Source organism: Prinia subflava, chromosome 1, assembly GCF_021018805.1.
Source record: "Prinia subflava isolate CZ2003 ecotype Zambia chromosome 1, Cam_Psub_1.2, whole genome shotgun sequence".
NCBI classification, from domain to species: Eukaryota; Metazoa; Chordata; class Aves; order Passeriformes; family Cisticolidae; genus Prinia; species Prinia subflava.
The window spans coordinates 40,317,751-40,332,706 of NC_086247.1; the positions used below are offsets into that span (position 1 = coordinate 40,317,751).

The following is a 14,956-nucleotide window of genomic DNA, read 5'->3' on the forward strand; positions in this document are numbered from 1 at the left end:
AAGGCCCCGTGCTGTTAAGCAAAGGAGCCCTTGAAGGGAGCTGAGCCGTGGCACATGTTGAAAAGCTGATTGCCGCCCGGGGGGACAGCGGCGCGCAGGCGGGGCCGCTCGGCTGCTCCTCAACACACAACTGACCCAGATTTCCCTGCTGGGACCGGCCAGCCCGGGCTGTGTGAGCCCCGGGCCACTGTGGGCTGCTCGTGGAAAGCAGACTCTGCAGTGCTCCCTCTCAGGCTTACCAACACAGCCACAGCTGCAGTTTTATGCTTGCAATGCCTAGCGCCTTGACAAAGCATCCATCTGCCCTCCTGTTTCACCTTCTGGGCATTAAGGGGTGGGGTTTTTGCTGTATACAGACTTCTCCTAAAGAATTTTATGGGGCAGATAGAGAATTTTATGGGGCAAGTAGAGAATTTTATGGGACAAAAAGCAGCTACTGTTCCCACAGGAAATTCTATGTACTTTGCAAGTGTCTATATCTAAATGTTTGTCTGAGCAGGAACGAGCAGTTCCTAGCCTATCCTTCACCATGCTGTGTTTATTCATCAGTGCTTGTCCACTTGAGGCATCTTATTCGGAACTTACACCAATTGTTTCCTTATTTTGCCTTTTGTATTCTTCATTCTGTATAAAATTTTAAACTACCTGACATTTTTTTATCAGTAAAATTCTAAATTTATTGTAGAAGGGGTGGCATTTCTTCTCCAACAAGAAAAGAAATTAGTTTAAACTAATTTTTTTTTTTTTAAGGAATCCGAGGTAAAGTAGGTCTCCTAACCTTGATGAGTTGCAGTAAGACTTGGGCATTTTATCTTAAAATCCCATCCTAAAAGTATGCCCATATGACCTCTGAGAAACTGCCTAAAGCCAGCGGTAAGAATTTATCTTGGCAAATAACCAGCATCTTCCTGTAGTATGAAAGTAGCTCTCTTCTGAGCTACATGTTAAATTCAGATTCTCAATTGAAAAAAAAAAAATGTAGGAGAATACAAAGATTTAAAATTACTTTAGATGCAAGGAAATATTTTTAGTGAATAAATATATTTAACTGCCGGTCCTAATGCTGCAAGTTAGTTTTGTTCCTTGTCTAACTGCCAGAGAAGGTTCTTTGAATTTGACATAACAGGCAGCTTGTTAGTGTGTCCAGCAATAACTGCAAGTACCCAAAAGTTTTGTAATCGTGTTTTCAGTGGAAAATTCGTGAGATTGGAGGGAGGTTCATGAGACTGGTTCTGAGGATATTTACTTGCATCAAAAGTTTCTGCTGTCAGCCAGAGGTAGCGTCCCACTGAAAAAAAAAGAGGGGGAAAAAAAAAAAAAAAAAAGAAAAAGGAACTTTATCTTTTTGTGTTAGATCTATTTTCTGTTCTTTGTGATTCTTTTGAGGCTTCTGCTCTCTTGTAATTTCTGGGGAAAAAAATGCCATAAATGGAAAGGAAATAGTTTATGAAATTCACAGCAGTTTTCACAGAAGACCATTTTTTTTACTGATATTGCAATGAACATGTGCATGACCCCTGTCTGTTTTAGGTGATTTGTAGGAGACGTTTCAGGTACTTGTTATTTCAACCCCACAAAATTATATTTAATTTGTATTTGTCTAAGTATTTTACATAATTTCTTCAGGTACTCACATACTTTTAAGTATGATAATGTGTGTATATTATTTGCAGTATTTCTATAGTTACAGCCCCACTCACAACTAAGATGTGCAGCAATTAGTGTCAGAAAATGATTGTACATTGCAGGATGACCATTTTGTATTCATCCGGGAATTACTGACATGCTTAACAATGTTGCTTACATACCCACATCCCCACAACTATGAACAATTAATTCTATAGTTAATTTGGGAAGCCATTCAGTGTCTGTACATTAGATATCTTGACATATTATGCTTTCAGAGCTTTGATTGTAATTCTTAGGCTACATAAAGATATTTTTTTCTTCTCTCCTCAGAAATTTTTCCGAGGGATTCCAGTCTAAAGGACAAATTCATAAAACATTTTACAGGTAAGGCAGCTGCTTGTGTTTTCTCAAATGTGCATATTCTAAGTAGCTACAAATATCACACCACTAAAAGTTTTGAGGCTCAACACCAAATTAACATTTCTGAAGTTAAATGTGCATATTTTAGAACTAGGTTTTTTTTTAATAACTCTAGTTTCATTGAGTAATCAACTGAACTATCTGGTCTAAAATAACCATCAAAATGTGCTAAGTTAAAACATAATTTAAAAGTCTGTTTGACTTTTATGCTCCTATTATGCTTTCCATATTCATTTTCGCATTCACTAATTTTAGAACTTCTCATTGGAGTGCACATATCTTTAAGGAACAAACCTTTGTGACCAACTAAGTTTTCACCATATGAGGAAAGATTTTTTGCATCTGTCTTATGATGTCTGTGTGTGGATACTGATTTTAATAGTGGAAACACATAGAACAAGGAAGGATTAAATTAGTGTAAAGGAAAAATACAAGTAACTTGTTGTTTCAAATATGAAAGTTTATGATGATTACAGCCAAGCACTTGAAAACTGAGGTGGAGTTGTATAATGTACTTAACTTTGGGACTCTAACTACTGAGAAAAATACTCTACACTCTGAATATATGTAATATGAGTCGCCAATGACAAGGTGCTTGCACTCATGCTTTGTTCTTCATATCCAGCTTTCTGTAACTCGAAGATTAAGGTCTCTAAGCATGACACTGCAAATGTCTTGCTGATTTTCAAGGTTTTTGAAGTATTGAAACTAAAACCTAGAGAAATAGTTGACCATCAGAGCATGAAAAGGAGAATTGGAAATAATTATGCATTTCCTCTTTGCTAGAAATTTCAGGCAGTGCTTGACAAGAAAGGAAGGCATTTGCTGTCTCTTTTGCATGGGGGAAGTGTATTCAAGCCTTTGGGATATGCACAACTTTAAGGATCTTTCTGCCAATGGCTCACTGCAAGCCAACAGAATCTGCAGGAAATGTGCCAGAGCCAGCTGGCCCTTCACCCTCACAGTAAACAAGAGTAATTGTGAACCTGACCATTTTCAGTCCATACGAGAAAGAAATTAACACAGAACTTCAAACTATGCTGTGCTCTGTAACACAGCAATACTCAATATTCCTCTCCTGGGAAGGACAGGCAAGAAACATTTGTTTATGTTAGTACTTAATCCATTTCCTTTTCATTTTTAGCTTTGGAAACTCCTCAGCTACCATAAAAATCTCAATATAAGAATCTGGGGAAGCTAAATAATGAATACAGAATGAGTTTCATTACTCAAAACCAGGGAAAAACAACCATGAGTTTTACAGAAGGTAATTTGAGAGTGGTAAATCATAGAAAAGAAAAAGAGAAAAAGAATACTTGAAGGCCTGTCTCTGGAGCCATTCATTAAATTAATAGTCCTTTTCTGCATGAGTAGTTGCCATCAAAATTGCTGAAATTACTTGAGTAAGATTAGTTGGAATGAATGAGCAAAGCAGGATCATTCCAAAATACTGAAACTTCATTTGTTGGCTCAGAATTTCTGCCTACATTTAGTTCCTTTCTTTTTTTTTTTTTCCTTTTTTTCCTTTCCTTTCTTGCTCTCTCTCTTCTTCTCTTTCTTTCACTCTCTTTTGAAATATATCCTAAAATCTTCAGTGATGGAGTTTTCTACCTGTTGTTGTTTTAAATTTTATTTTATTTTTTCATAGCTTTATTAGTTCCTGTAATCCATAGGTATTTTCTTAAAATACAGTGGAACTTTGGGTTTTGTTATTCTATTTGAATCGTAATCTTTTAGCAGCCTTCATTAATTAAACTTTGATTGTAGTCCTCACTAGTTCAAGAATTAGAACTTACTAAACTAATGAAGTTGTGAGAAAAAAAAAAAGAAGCTGAAATCAACATTATCTTTATAGTTCCTTATCTTTTCAGTTTCAGGGTTAATAAAATTATTGAACACTTCTCATATGCCAGGAATAATAGACACATTTTAAAGCCAAGTAAGAACCATATGTAACAGTGCTTGACTATAGGAAAAATCATAAATAATCTTGTGAGTCATAAAGCAATCTATCAATTTAGCTTGGAAAGCCAGCTGACACAGAGTGTTTTGTAAGACACAAATAAAATTAACAGCCTATTTCTGATGACAGGGAGGAGAGCTAGAAAACCATATATTATCTGAAGGAACATGTAATTTATTTAGTGACAAAAGCCAGTGTTGTCTCCATATATGCTGGATAATTTCAAATTACATACTTTTCCTTAAGTCTAATTACTCATTCAGATAAAAAAATATTCCAGTTCAGATTTGCAAAGGCTGCTCTCCCAGTTTGTTGAAAAGCTTATTTGTGGTTGAGAAAATCTACTGAAATCCATGTACTGCTGTAAAATCTATCTAACCTTCAAGTATGTTCACTGCCATGGGAAGGAGTCTTCTCTAGAGCTCATGGCAGTTTTGCTTCACCATCCAGAGAGGATTAGATTGATATATTTTACCAGGCTCATAAACCATCTTTCAAGTTATAAAACAAGTATTTTCTTCCCAGAAATGCTTCCTCTGAAGGGAAAACTGGCCAACAAAGTCTGCTTCATGTGGATCATTTTGTAGCTTGAAACAAGCTATTCTTATTCAGGGTTCCTATTTGTAGTAAATTTAGATTTAAATTTAGACTTAGTCACTTAATGTCAGTTGATGTCAATATTTTCTGTCCAAACCACAGGATACTTCTCCCTATCTGTCAGTGACAGTCTTGCTAAACAGGTTACATGATGCAGATATTACATTCTTGCTCTCCTTTTCATTTCAAATGTCACCAGTAATACTTTCCTGGGGCCATCAGCGACTTTGGAAGGGGTCTTAGGCAATCTGTTACAGTTGAGCCATGTTTTTATAGAAAAATGGAACCATAGAATGGTTTGGGTTGTAAGGAACTTTAAAGATTATCTAGTTCCAATCCCCTCACCATGAGCAGGGACATCTTTTTTACCAAATATTAATGTAAACAGATGGCACTGTACATCCAGAGAAGAGAGCAGCACAATATACCCTGGACATGCAGGGATTTGCCTTGCCAAAGATGAAACACATCCTGCATTCTGCACATCTGTATGCTTTTTTACTAGGATTATTTTAACAGGAGATCAGGTTCCTAGATGTTATTCAGCTGTCATTTTTTTTCTCTCAACACCCACACTGTATATTAAGAATTGTATAAACCATCTATGTGCAAATTAAATGCATTAGTACGTGAAAGTACTTAATCTTTCCAGGGGTTAGAAACTCACATTTTCTTAAAATGTTGTTTTTGTTTAACTTCACAAATAGTATACTCAGTCCCAGCTGCATTATTCCTTCTACATTGGACTACAGATAAATGTTGAACAAACTTGAATCTGTTGTGATTGCCATTCTATTTTTCACCATATAAGAAATTTTACTGCTAATTTTAAATTACTGGAATTTTGAGGCTAAACCAACTTGTCATTTTCACTTGTCATTTTTCTGGTCTTTGTATTATGAGCATAAAGGCACAGTAACAAATTTTCTTTTTGTTATTTCACTAGCATTATTATACTTGTGTTACATCATAGTTGTTCAAATTTTTTAACTAAATGCAATTTTAGCCAAGAAAAAATGAACTTAATGCTATGTGGTTTTGTCATTCATTGAAGCTGAAGAGCAGTGACTGAGAGCTTGTGGTTAACTCTTCCTTACTTTCAAACAGGGCCAGTCACATTTTCCTCAGAGTGTAGCAAGCACTTTCATCGACTGTATCACAACACAAGGGACTGCTCAACGCCAACCTGTAAGTAGGAAGGTACCTTGTAATGCCAGTTGTGATACTTATTTGAAAGCAATGCACTTTTCCTAGGTGTTTGATGCCCTGGTCTCCTTTTTTAAGAGTTCTCTTCAATAGTACATTGCAAAAGGTATCCAATGTCTTCTAATATATAAAGATTTTCTGTCAATGCACTTGCTGTCAGCTGAACATCATGGAGTTCCTTCAAAGTGATGCTGAAAGAAATGAAATTAAAACTACACTGAAAAAAAATCAGTAGGGCATGCTTATGCAGAGGACAGACATGAGACCATATTTTCCTTCCTGCTGTCTTTAGCTTTACTTGTTCAAGACAAAATCTGAACCATTCTTTACCTTCTACTAATGCTTGATAGTACAGTTATACTTTGGGATTTCATGTATTTCAGTTGTGAGTATAATTTTCTATTATATGCTCATGGTTAAACAACAAAATCATTTCATTCATCATTCTGTTATTGATACTTTAGGTTCTCATCAAACAACCTTCCTTTCTGAGAGTGCAGAAGCTTTGATTTAACACAGCCTGAATATAATTTTGTCAGAGACTCTGAAAATAGAAGTCTTCTTGGATAAAATTATAAACAAGCAAACAAAACCCCCAAACAAAAGTAGACATTCCTTAAATAGAATTTACTTTAGCATTCTCTAGTGCAATGGACAATTCAATTAAAGTCAGTGGAATATAAGCAGTGTATTTTAATTAGAGAGGATGAATCCCCTTAGGGTTGTGTAAGCACAAACTGTGAATAAAGTTTGGTGCTTTGGAAGCTTTTCAGGATTTAATGTGAAAAAACAATGGCACTTTGTGGCTGCATCACTTAGAAGCACTGTTTGTGGACAGCTGAGATGCTCTCTGACTATAGCTCAGCACTTGAGAGGAACGACTGAGGGAGCTGGGGTTGTTTAGTCTGGAGAAAAGAAGACTTAGAGGTCACCTTATCACTTTCTACAACTTCCTAGAAGGTGGTTTTAGTCAGGTGGGGTTTGGTCTCTTTCTCCAGGCAACAACTGATACGAGAAGACACAGTCTCAAGCTGTGTCAAGGGAAATACAAGTTGGATATTAGGAAGAAGTTTTTCACAAAGAGAGTAATAAAGTACTGGAATAAAGCTGCGTGGGGAGGTGGTGGAGTTACCATCCCTGGACATCTATAAAAAAAGACTGGTTGTGGCACTCAGTGCCATGGTGTAGTTGAGGTGTTAGGGCATGGGTTCGACTCAGTCTTGAAGGTGTCTTCCACCTAGTCATTCTGTGATTTAATGTTTGAAAACATGGAAAAAACATGAAAAAATGGAGCAGCCCTCATCTCCATTTGCCTTTACACTTATCAGAAGCTAGAATGTAGAAATCCCACGACTGATCCTCAAAAGATATACATACAGTTTTATGAGTAGACAGAGGAGTAGGCAAGGCATATTTCCGTTACATGATGTACAACAAAAATACCATGTTACATGTTGTATGCCTTGATACATGGATCCAGAGCATGTGAATATTATTTGGACTCTTATGTATTGCCCGAGTGTTTTACTTGAGTTCTAAAGAAACACAGTAATGTTATTTTTCTTCTAATTAAATAGCTTTTCCTAAAGTTAAAAACAAGACTGTGATTTTCAGTGGTGTGAAGAACTTTTTTTTTAGTTCAGCTATCAAAGCAAAATGTAAAATAAAAAGGGTGATTGAAACCACAGCAGAGTTTTTGTTCCCTCTTGCATCAAGCAAACCCAAAGCAGACAAAAATGAGTTACACTCACCAGAAATGTTCTGTTCTACAAAGGGGAGCTAAATCTTCAAATTTGTCGCCACCTTATCCATCGCTCAGGCTGATCATAGCCAAGATCTTTCCCTGTGTCTTCAGAGGAGTTTGATATATTTTTTCAGGGACACCTTAGTCATCATGGGATGTCTGAGGATGACTTATTTCCTCTCCTTCTGACATGGTTATATGCCGTATAAATATTTTCTGAGGAACTGAAACCCAAATAACAATCAAAATTTATATTAAGTTTCATTAAAATACTTATCAAGCAAGAGAAGAAATTAACACCAATGTTTTTCTTGCTAACAAATATCAGAAAGGGTGGAAGGCTCAGGGTCCACTTGAACCAAGTGGTCATTTGAACCAAGGACATACAACAGAGGAATTGGAGGTTAGTATCTTTAGTCTGATGATTAGGAGATGTACTTAAACATAAAAAACTATGGAATTAAATCAATATGAATAATAAATGGAACAGTAAAATGTTTCATACAGGCTGACTTCTGATTATGTTATGTCTGATAGTTAGAATAGCCTCCCAGTTAATGGATTGAATTCCTGGTCTTCCTCATCCCAGTAGGAAACTACCTGGTAGGGATTTGATTCCTGCCATCACTTATACTTTTCCACTAGAGCACTGATTATGGTAAGGTACAACCTAATATTGCATCTTGCACACATAATTTCATCAATTTCCATCAAATAACTGTTTTGCTGTGTAGTGTGTCTGAAATTCAAGTACAAACTTTACATTTAATTTTATGCAGTTTTTTGAGGGTATCTGGCAACTGAGATTCATTATTGTTGTGGATTATTTTGTTTTATAGATTACAAAAGGTGTGCAAGATTGCTAACGAGATTAGCAATGAGCCCTTTGTGTACACAGTCCTAGGATGTTTGCTAAGTAAGTATCATTTTCCCCACTCATTTTCTTATTTGTTGAATGGTCTAGGGGTTTGCTTCACACTTTTAAGTTGTTATCAGAAATTACCACAAGAATGTGATATTATCAGAGTGTATCAACGTGCAGCTTTGGCACTGCAGAACTGACTAGCTCCTCCTGGAGATACATGGAAGCACAAATACATCTGACAGGCCTCTCTGTACTTTCCTGCAAGTCCCTTGTGGCACTGCAATCCATAATTATGCATTGAGTGGCCTATTACTATTCAAAATTTTGAGATGTAGTCTCTTTGGCGAAATAAAAATGCCCAAGGACATCATCAGTACATTTAATTCAGGCTGTTCTGCAGACAATTTTGTTGTCATTCCATGGAAGAAACAGAATGTCATGGTATCAGGTCTACCAATGCAATCTTCATAGAGAACTGTCACCTCATTCATTCCTGGAACCCCTTTTCATTCCCATATAGTTGCCTAAGAATTTCTGAAAAAATAATAGGCACTTCACGGTGATGGAAGGAAACAGAACATAAAGACACGGGAAGCTAAAGGTTTCACTAAATAGTCTGAGGAAGAAACCGGTCCATTCTTGTTTATGAATAGCGTGTCAAATGTATTAATTAAACAGCATTGTCACTGATAGAAGTGACATCTCCTAGTGACCTGTTGTTTGAATAGTAATAAGATAGTTATACTTTCAAAGGTTAATTTGAAAATACACACACTGGTTGTTATTATTAACCACTAAAATGTATATAATCATTGAGCTTTATTTATTTAAAATTTTTGAAAGATGGTTTCCTCTCACCACCTCCTCCTGAGAAAAACTGCAAGCTTGGAGCTTGAGGGAGTTGTGTATGTCACTTCTTCCTGCATCAAGACTTCAATTCATACTAATCAAGAATAAGAAAAGAGTAGGATATGAGTCAGCCTTAGCTGATTTGATTTCTAAGTGGAGGTGGGATTCATTTTGGTGGCTGTGCTTTAAAGAATATGACAATATTTCAATCCTGAGAAGAAATGACATCATTTCTTTCTCTTCCTCTCTTCTTAACTATTTTCAGTCACTTTGGCCTCTTGATTTCCAGGTGTTGCAGATGTTTTTGAATGTACCAAGGACAATGAACCATAGACTGACTAGGCATCTCATTGCCTGTATCTCCTTTTCATGACCCAAGGCAGGAATCCTTTTCTGAATCCTCCATTATATATAGATATATATTTCGGGGGATACTTAAATTCCTGTTTGTTTTTTAGTGTTCTTTTTTAAATCTCCACTTTCTCAAACATCCCACCACTCTCTTACTTTCTGCACTTTTACCTTTTAAGTCTCTGTTTTTCCTTTCTCTGTACCCGTTTACACCTCTGGATTCATGTATCAGGCCTTTCAGAGAGATTTCTGATGTTCCAAAATTTTTCTCTTTTTCTTTAAAGAAAATGAGTCAAAGATCTGCCTACATATCCACAGTACAGAAGCATCTATCTCATCCTATTTCCATCTTTAAAACATAAAAGGATCAAAAGTTGCTATGATTTGCGAAGCCAGGTGTTTTAATTTCCCTGCCAAAAATACACTCGAAGACATGAAAAATAGGGAAGGAATGTTCTAAATTGTAAGCATTGCTAGCAGCTTGTGTGCACAGTGTTCACTTAAAGTTGTATCTAAGCTTTCTCTCTACTTTGTTAAAAACATTGAAAACATTATAGGAAAAAGTAGAACTATGATCTGAGTGTTTCCCAGCTGTCTCTGTGCTCCCTCACCCCATTCCTCTATTAAGTACAGTGGATAGTTTCCATTATAAATAAGACATCCTCAGATCTTCATGTTTACACATATCCACATTCCATATGGAATGGAAACATTTTCTTGAGAAGGGTGAAGAGTGGCAGGAATCACTCTCTCTTCCCTGTTAGCAGGGAGTGCAATAAAGGAGTTATGTTCATCTCTCAATAACATTGCCGGTCTAGCATGATTCTCCAATTGCTTCTACTTCATCTTTTGGTACAAGGGATCTGTTTTCCTCACCACCCTCACACTAGTGTGGAGAGGACAGGGCCATAGATCCTGTTGCCTCTAAGAATATATGCCTTCACTTTAACATCCGACAGAGTCTTGGAGATTCTTGGTTGCCTTGAAGAAAGAGGCTCCCTCACTTGAAGAACTGACAGCTGTTTTTAAGCCTTTTCCTGCCAGTACTAAAATAGGCTGCCTTTTCCTCATTAAAAAAAGAACTGCAGTGCTATTATGCAAATATTTTCCTTCCTTATCTGTAAACATCTGGGTAGACAAAGATGTGGTCTTTTCCTCTTTGAAATGAACTTTTTGCTTGGGAAAAGCCAATCATCTGCCCGCGGGATCTGGTCGAGCAAGCCGTGGAGGGATATTTCAGCACCATGGAGAGGCGCCACGCCCCGGGCAGCCGCTGGGGTGGCTCCGGGGCCGGGATAGCGGGCACATGCCGCCCTCACAGCTCTTAGAGGTTTGGGTGGGTTTGATTTCACTTCCTGAGTCAGATCCCTGCAAATGGAAGGGAATTATTTGACGAAACCCAGGACGTAGAACTACATGTGACTATGTGAATGGGGAACGTCCCCACAAGGTGCAGTAGTGCAGACTCTGTTAAACCTCTTGGAATGAGTGCTGAGGATTTGCCATGGCAAAACTCATTAGTGTTCACAGGAGGGCAAGACTTACCGGCATTTGAAGTTAATCTTATGATTTAAGCAATCCGCAGGAAACTGTGGTTTATGAACAGAAATTTACTAAGCAGTCTGCTGCTCTGGTTTGGAACTAGTTATAAAATGGCATGTCCTTTTCTCTTGCAGACTTTCTACCAAGGAGAGAATTCTGATTTGCCAAGAAAGTGCCTTGAAATCTTCAAAAATGGAGAAGACATCTTTTATCTTTTTGATTTACAATGTTTTGTTACTAGATGCATTTTATTTTCATATATTTGTCCGACATTCCATATTTGTGTGAAACATTATTTTATTTTGTAAATTTGTTGCCTATAGTTCAGACAAGTCAATTATTTAAATACATTGTATATGAAGAATACTAATGATATACTGATCAAATGTTATAACCGTATGCAGGGAGTTGGTAAAATTTTGCTATTTCTCTTGTTCCGTTGTATTTACATCGTTCTGCTCAGGCTCTTACTCTCATTATTTGCACTAACTTGAAATGCAGAAGTCTGTGTAACTGAAATCTGAATAAGCTGTAAGTGGGGAAGTTTTACTTGCCATGGAAGATATTTTATATTATGAAGGTTTGTTAATATATACATATATATTATTGTGCATCAGAAAAAAATTGCTCAGAAATGCACCTTGCTTTCAGGAACATTTGTATGACTATTCTGGATTTTCATCAGTTACATTTGTACTGGCACTTATGGAAAGAGTTGCAAATAATGTAAATATAAAGACTGGAAAACTGCAATGCAGTTTCGGTGGAATAAAGAACATAAAAATAAACTATTTTACAGGAGGGGTGATTTAAGTATATTAGGAGGTCACTTATATACATATTAATATATATTTAATCTACTGGTGAACTTGAAATGATCTACCACTGCAATCTTCAATCTTGTGGGTTTAGTATTTCACAACATTTCATTTTCATGAGGTATATTTTATGCAGCCATTTATTCTTCAGCTGAATAAGGTGAAAACAAAACTGCATCATGTACCTAATGTGAACAACAGAAAACATCTGCAAGTATGCAAAGAGGGTAACAAAAAAGTCTAACAGAAGAAAAAATGCTTTAAAGTATAATATCGTAAATCCAAGGGGTATAACGAATGAATTTGGTTGGTGATACATCAGTCTTAAATAGTTGGGAAGACTCCAAGGCACAACTGCAATATATTCTTTATTTAAAATCTTATTATATTGGTAACATTTGCTATCCATTTTCTATCTCATGTCTTTGATTGCAAGCTCATGTCGTTGTGTTACAAAGCACCTAGTATCCAGTGAGGGTTTTACTCAGACCCAGAGCAGTTGACAATTGATTATGCATTGATTACTATGTTCAAACCACAGTTCTTGAGATTAATTGACCATTCAAGCTAATACCTTCAGATTAAATATTATCTCTACCCTTTTCCCACTGTGGGCTTCAGGAGCTCCTTAGCTTCTATGTCCAGCACTGTGCCCTCTACAGAATAGTAGGAAATACAAATAGCAGGAAAACTTTGCCCTGGGATTCCTCATCAAATAGCAGAGTTGCCTTGTTATCCAGTGGAGTTTTCTTCCTTCTTTTGATATGTTTAGTGTATTACTGCAGAAAAGTTGTGCAGTGTCTTCTGATTCTCTAAGCAGTCCACCGTACAACTTTCAGAAGTACTTACTCCATCTCCAGTCCAAGGTAGAAGGTTGTCCTGTGCTCTTTGTATTTGTGATTCACTGGATCGGTTTTCAAACTTCCTACAGTCATGTTCTTTTGGTAAAAGCAAAGTTTCCAAGTATCCTAATCCAGGTTGGAAGCAATATTCACACTGAAAATCCCAGTGTTTTGAATGGTGGGAAGGATACCTTTATATCTCTGTGAGTACCATACTTCAGAGAAGAATTATTGGCTAGAACACTTCAGCAGAGGAGAAAGAATGAGGCTCATAACAGGCAATCAGGCTCCAAGAAAAACATTTGTCTTTAGTCCTGCTTTGATATTTCCACTCTGGTTTGCTGGCTTCTTGGTCTAAAAAAAATTCTCCTTTCTTTCCTCAAGGTACTGAAAAAAATTCAAGTATTTGTGGGTTTTTTTCCCTAAAAAATACTTTTTGTGACATCTAAATTCCAATGAGGAGACCTAATTTGGATTATGTAATAAAATTTTTGAGCTCAAATCTGATGTGGTAAATAAAGAGCTTCACCTTTAAAAAAATAAAGAAATCTTCTTTCTATTGAGTAAAAAAGTGATTAAGTCCCTATCTTAGAGAAGATCTACAGATGTTACAAAGGTGCAAGGCAGAGATTAGTATGACAAGTTAAAACATTTATGAGGGTAAAAAAAAAGTTATGAAATGATTAAAAAGATAAAATCCCATAGTTCTTCTTTCCCAGAAGTCAAATGGCTTAGATTTATTTTTTTTCTGGAAACAGTTCTTTGAGACATTTATGGCACGTATCCCTTCTTTCTCTTTGGCCCCTTTTGATGCTTAGTGTGCTCTAAATAGGTGGAAATAAACCCAACTTTTCTGAACTACCCCTGTATACATTTGTTTGTCACTATACTCCGTCATAGTTTTTAGATGGAGGGATACTAAAGTTAGTAGCATAAAAATCACAAAGCATAACAGTCACTTTCCTGTTTAACCTGAAACATAAGTTGTAGTCCTAAGATCTGCTAATGGTCCTACATTTTAGGAATCAAGTCTAGAGGATGGTTTTTGGAAACACAGTAAAGAGCCAAATGCCACAGAAGCTGAGAGGAGATGATACACTCAAGTAACTTCATTTTTGTCATGTTTTCACAATTGTTTTATCTCCAGATTTTCTTTCATTTTTTCCCATGCAATTGAATCAAAAAAATATTTTGGCTTCAGAAATACTTCTGATTGTAGCTTTTCCCATTACTGCTTTGTCTTTGCATGCTCAAAATTTTTTGAGTCTAATTTCTGTCCTGGTGGAGAGTATTGGGTAGAGCCAGAATCCACAGTAATGCCTCACCCCAACTTTTCCCTCTGCTAAACTGTTCACCTTTTTCAAACAAATTAATTGCACCAGATTTCTCAATTACTAAGGAGCACCACTGTCAGCAAATGCTGTTGTTGGCACATTGCAGAGAGAAGGCCAACAGCGTAAGGCTAGCAGCAATTTAACCTGGATCTGTGTGAATGGATATTACAACCCAAAGTTCAATTTTCTCTTTCTTGCTGACATCATCCTATTTTTTTATCACAACACTGTAAAAGTTTTCCAAGTCTGTGACTTGGGTACTGCTCAAATGCAGGACTGAGTCCCTATTTTCATCTCAGAGAGGTTAAAGCCACAGAGTAAAACAGTGTGAGGTAAGTGTACATGAAAACAAAGAACTTTTGATGATCAGTGAGGTGGAAAATGACTCCGTTGTCAGCTGTCTAAATGCATCACATGGAGCTTTCAGAGCAGAGGGCAAGACAGCCAGGCAGAGTTTTATAAGGAACTCTTCCTGTGATGAGGGCTCTCATTGTAGAGGGGCTTTTTGAAAAAAATTAAAAGGACCCAATGCTACACATAGGAACCCAACATTTCTCACGTAAGAAATAAGTGATGGTATGAACACCTTGTAAGTCTCAGAAACTGAAATTTTAACACAGAATGCAACATTAGTTTTAAGAAAAAAATGATTCCATGGAAGACACAAAAAAAATGAGAGTAAGCAAAAATGTCGAAAGGATTAACTGTCAGATTCACCTTGGACACATGCACTGGTCATCTATTGTGAAGACCAGCAAAAGTGTGGGGAGAGTAACTGTCGTGGTTGCGGGGGGAG

General features: G+C 36.7%; 1 protein-coding gene across 1 annotated transcript in view; it reads left to right on the plus strand.

The window, feature by feature from the left end:
- ALKAL1 (ALK and LTK ligand 1) overlaps positions 1-13,349 on the plus strand; it is a 38,794-nt gene extending 25,445 nt beyond the window's left edge. The window contains exons 3-6 of the mRNA XM_063419640.1: positions 1,960-2,013; positions 5,717-5,797; positions 8,399-8,475; positions 11,301-13,349. Of these exons, the coding sequence (XP_063275710.1) occupies positions 1,960-2,013; positions 5,717-5,797; positions 8,399-8,463 (200 nt within the window). The 3' untranslated portion in view covers positions 8,464-8,475; positions 11,301-13,349. The remainder of the gene's footprint in view (positions 1-1,959; positions 2,014-5,716; positions 5,798-8,398; positions 8,476-11,300) is intronic.
- Positions 13,350-14,956: the final 1,607 nt, after the last annotated feature.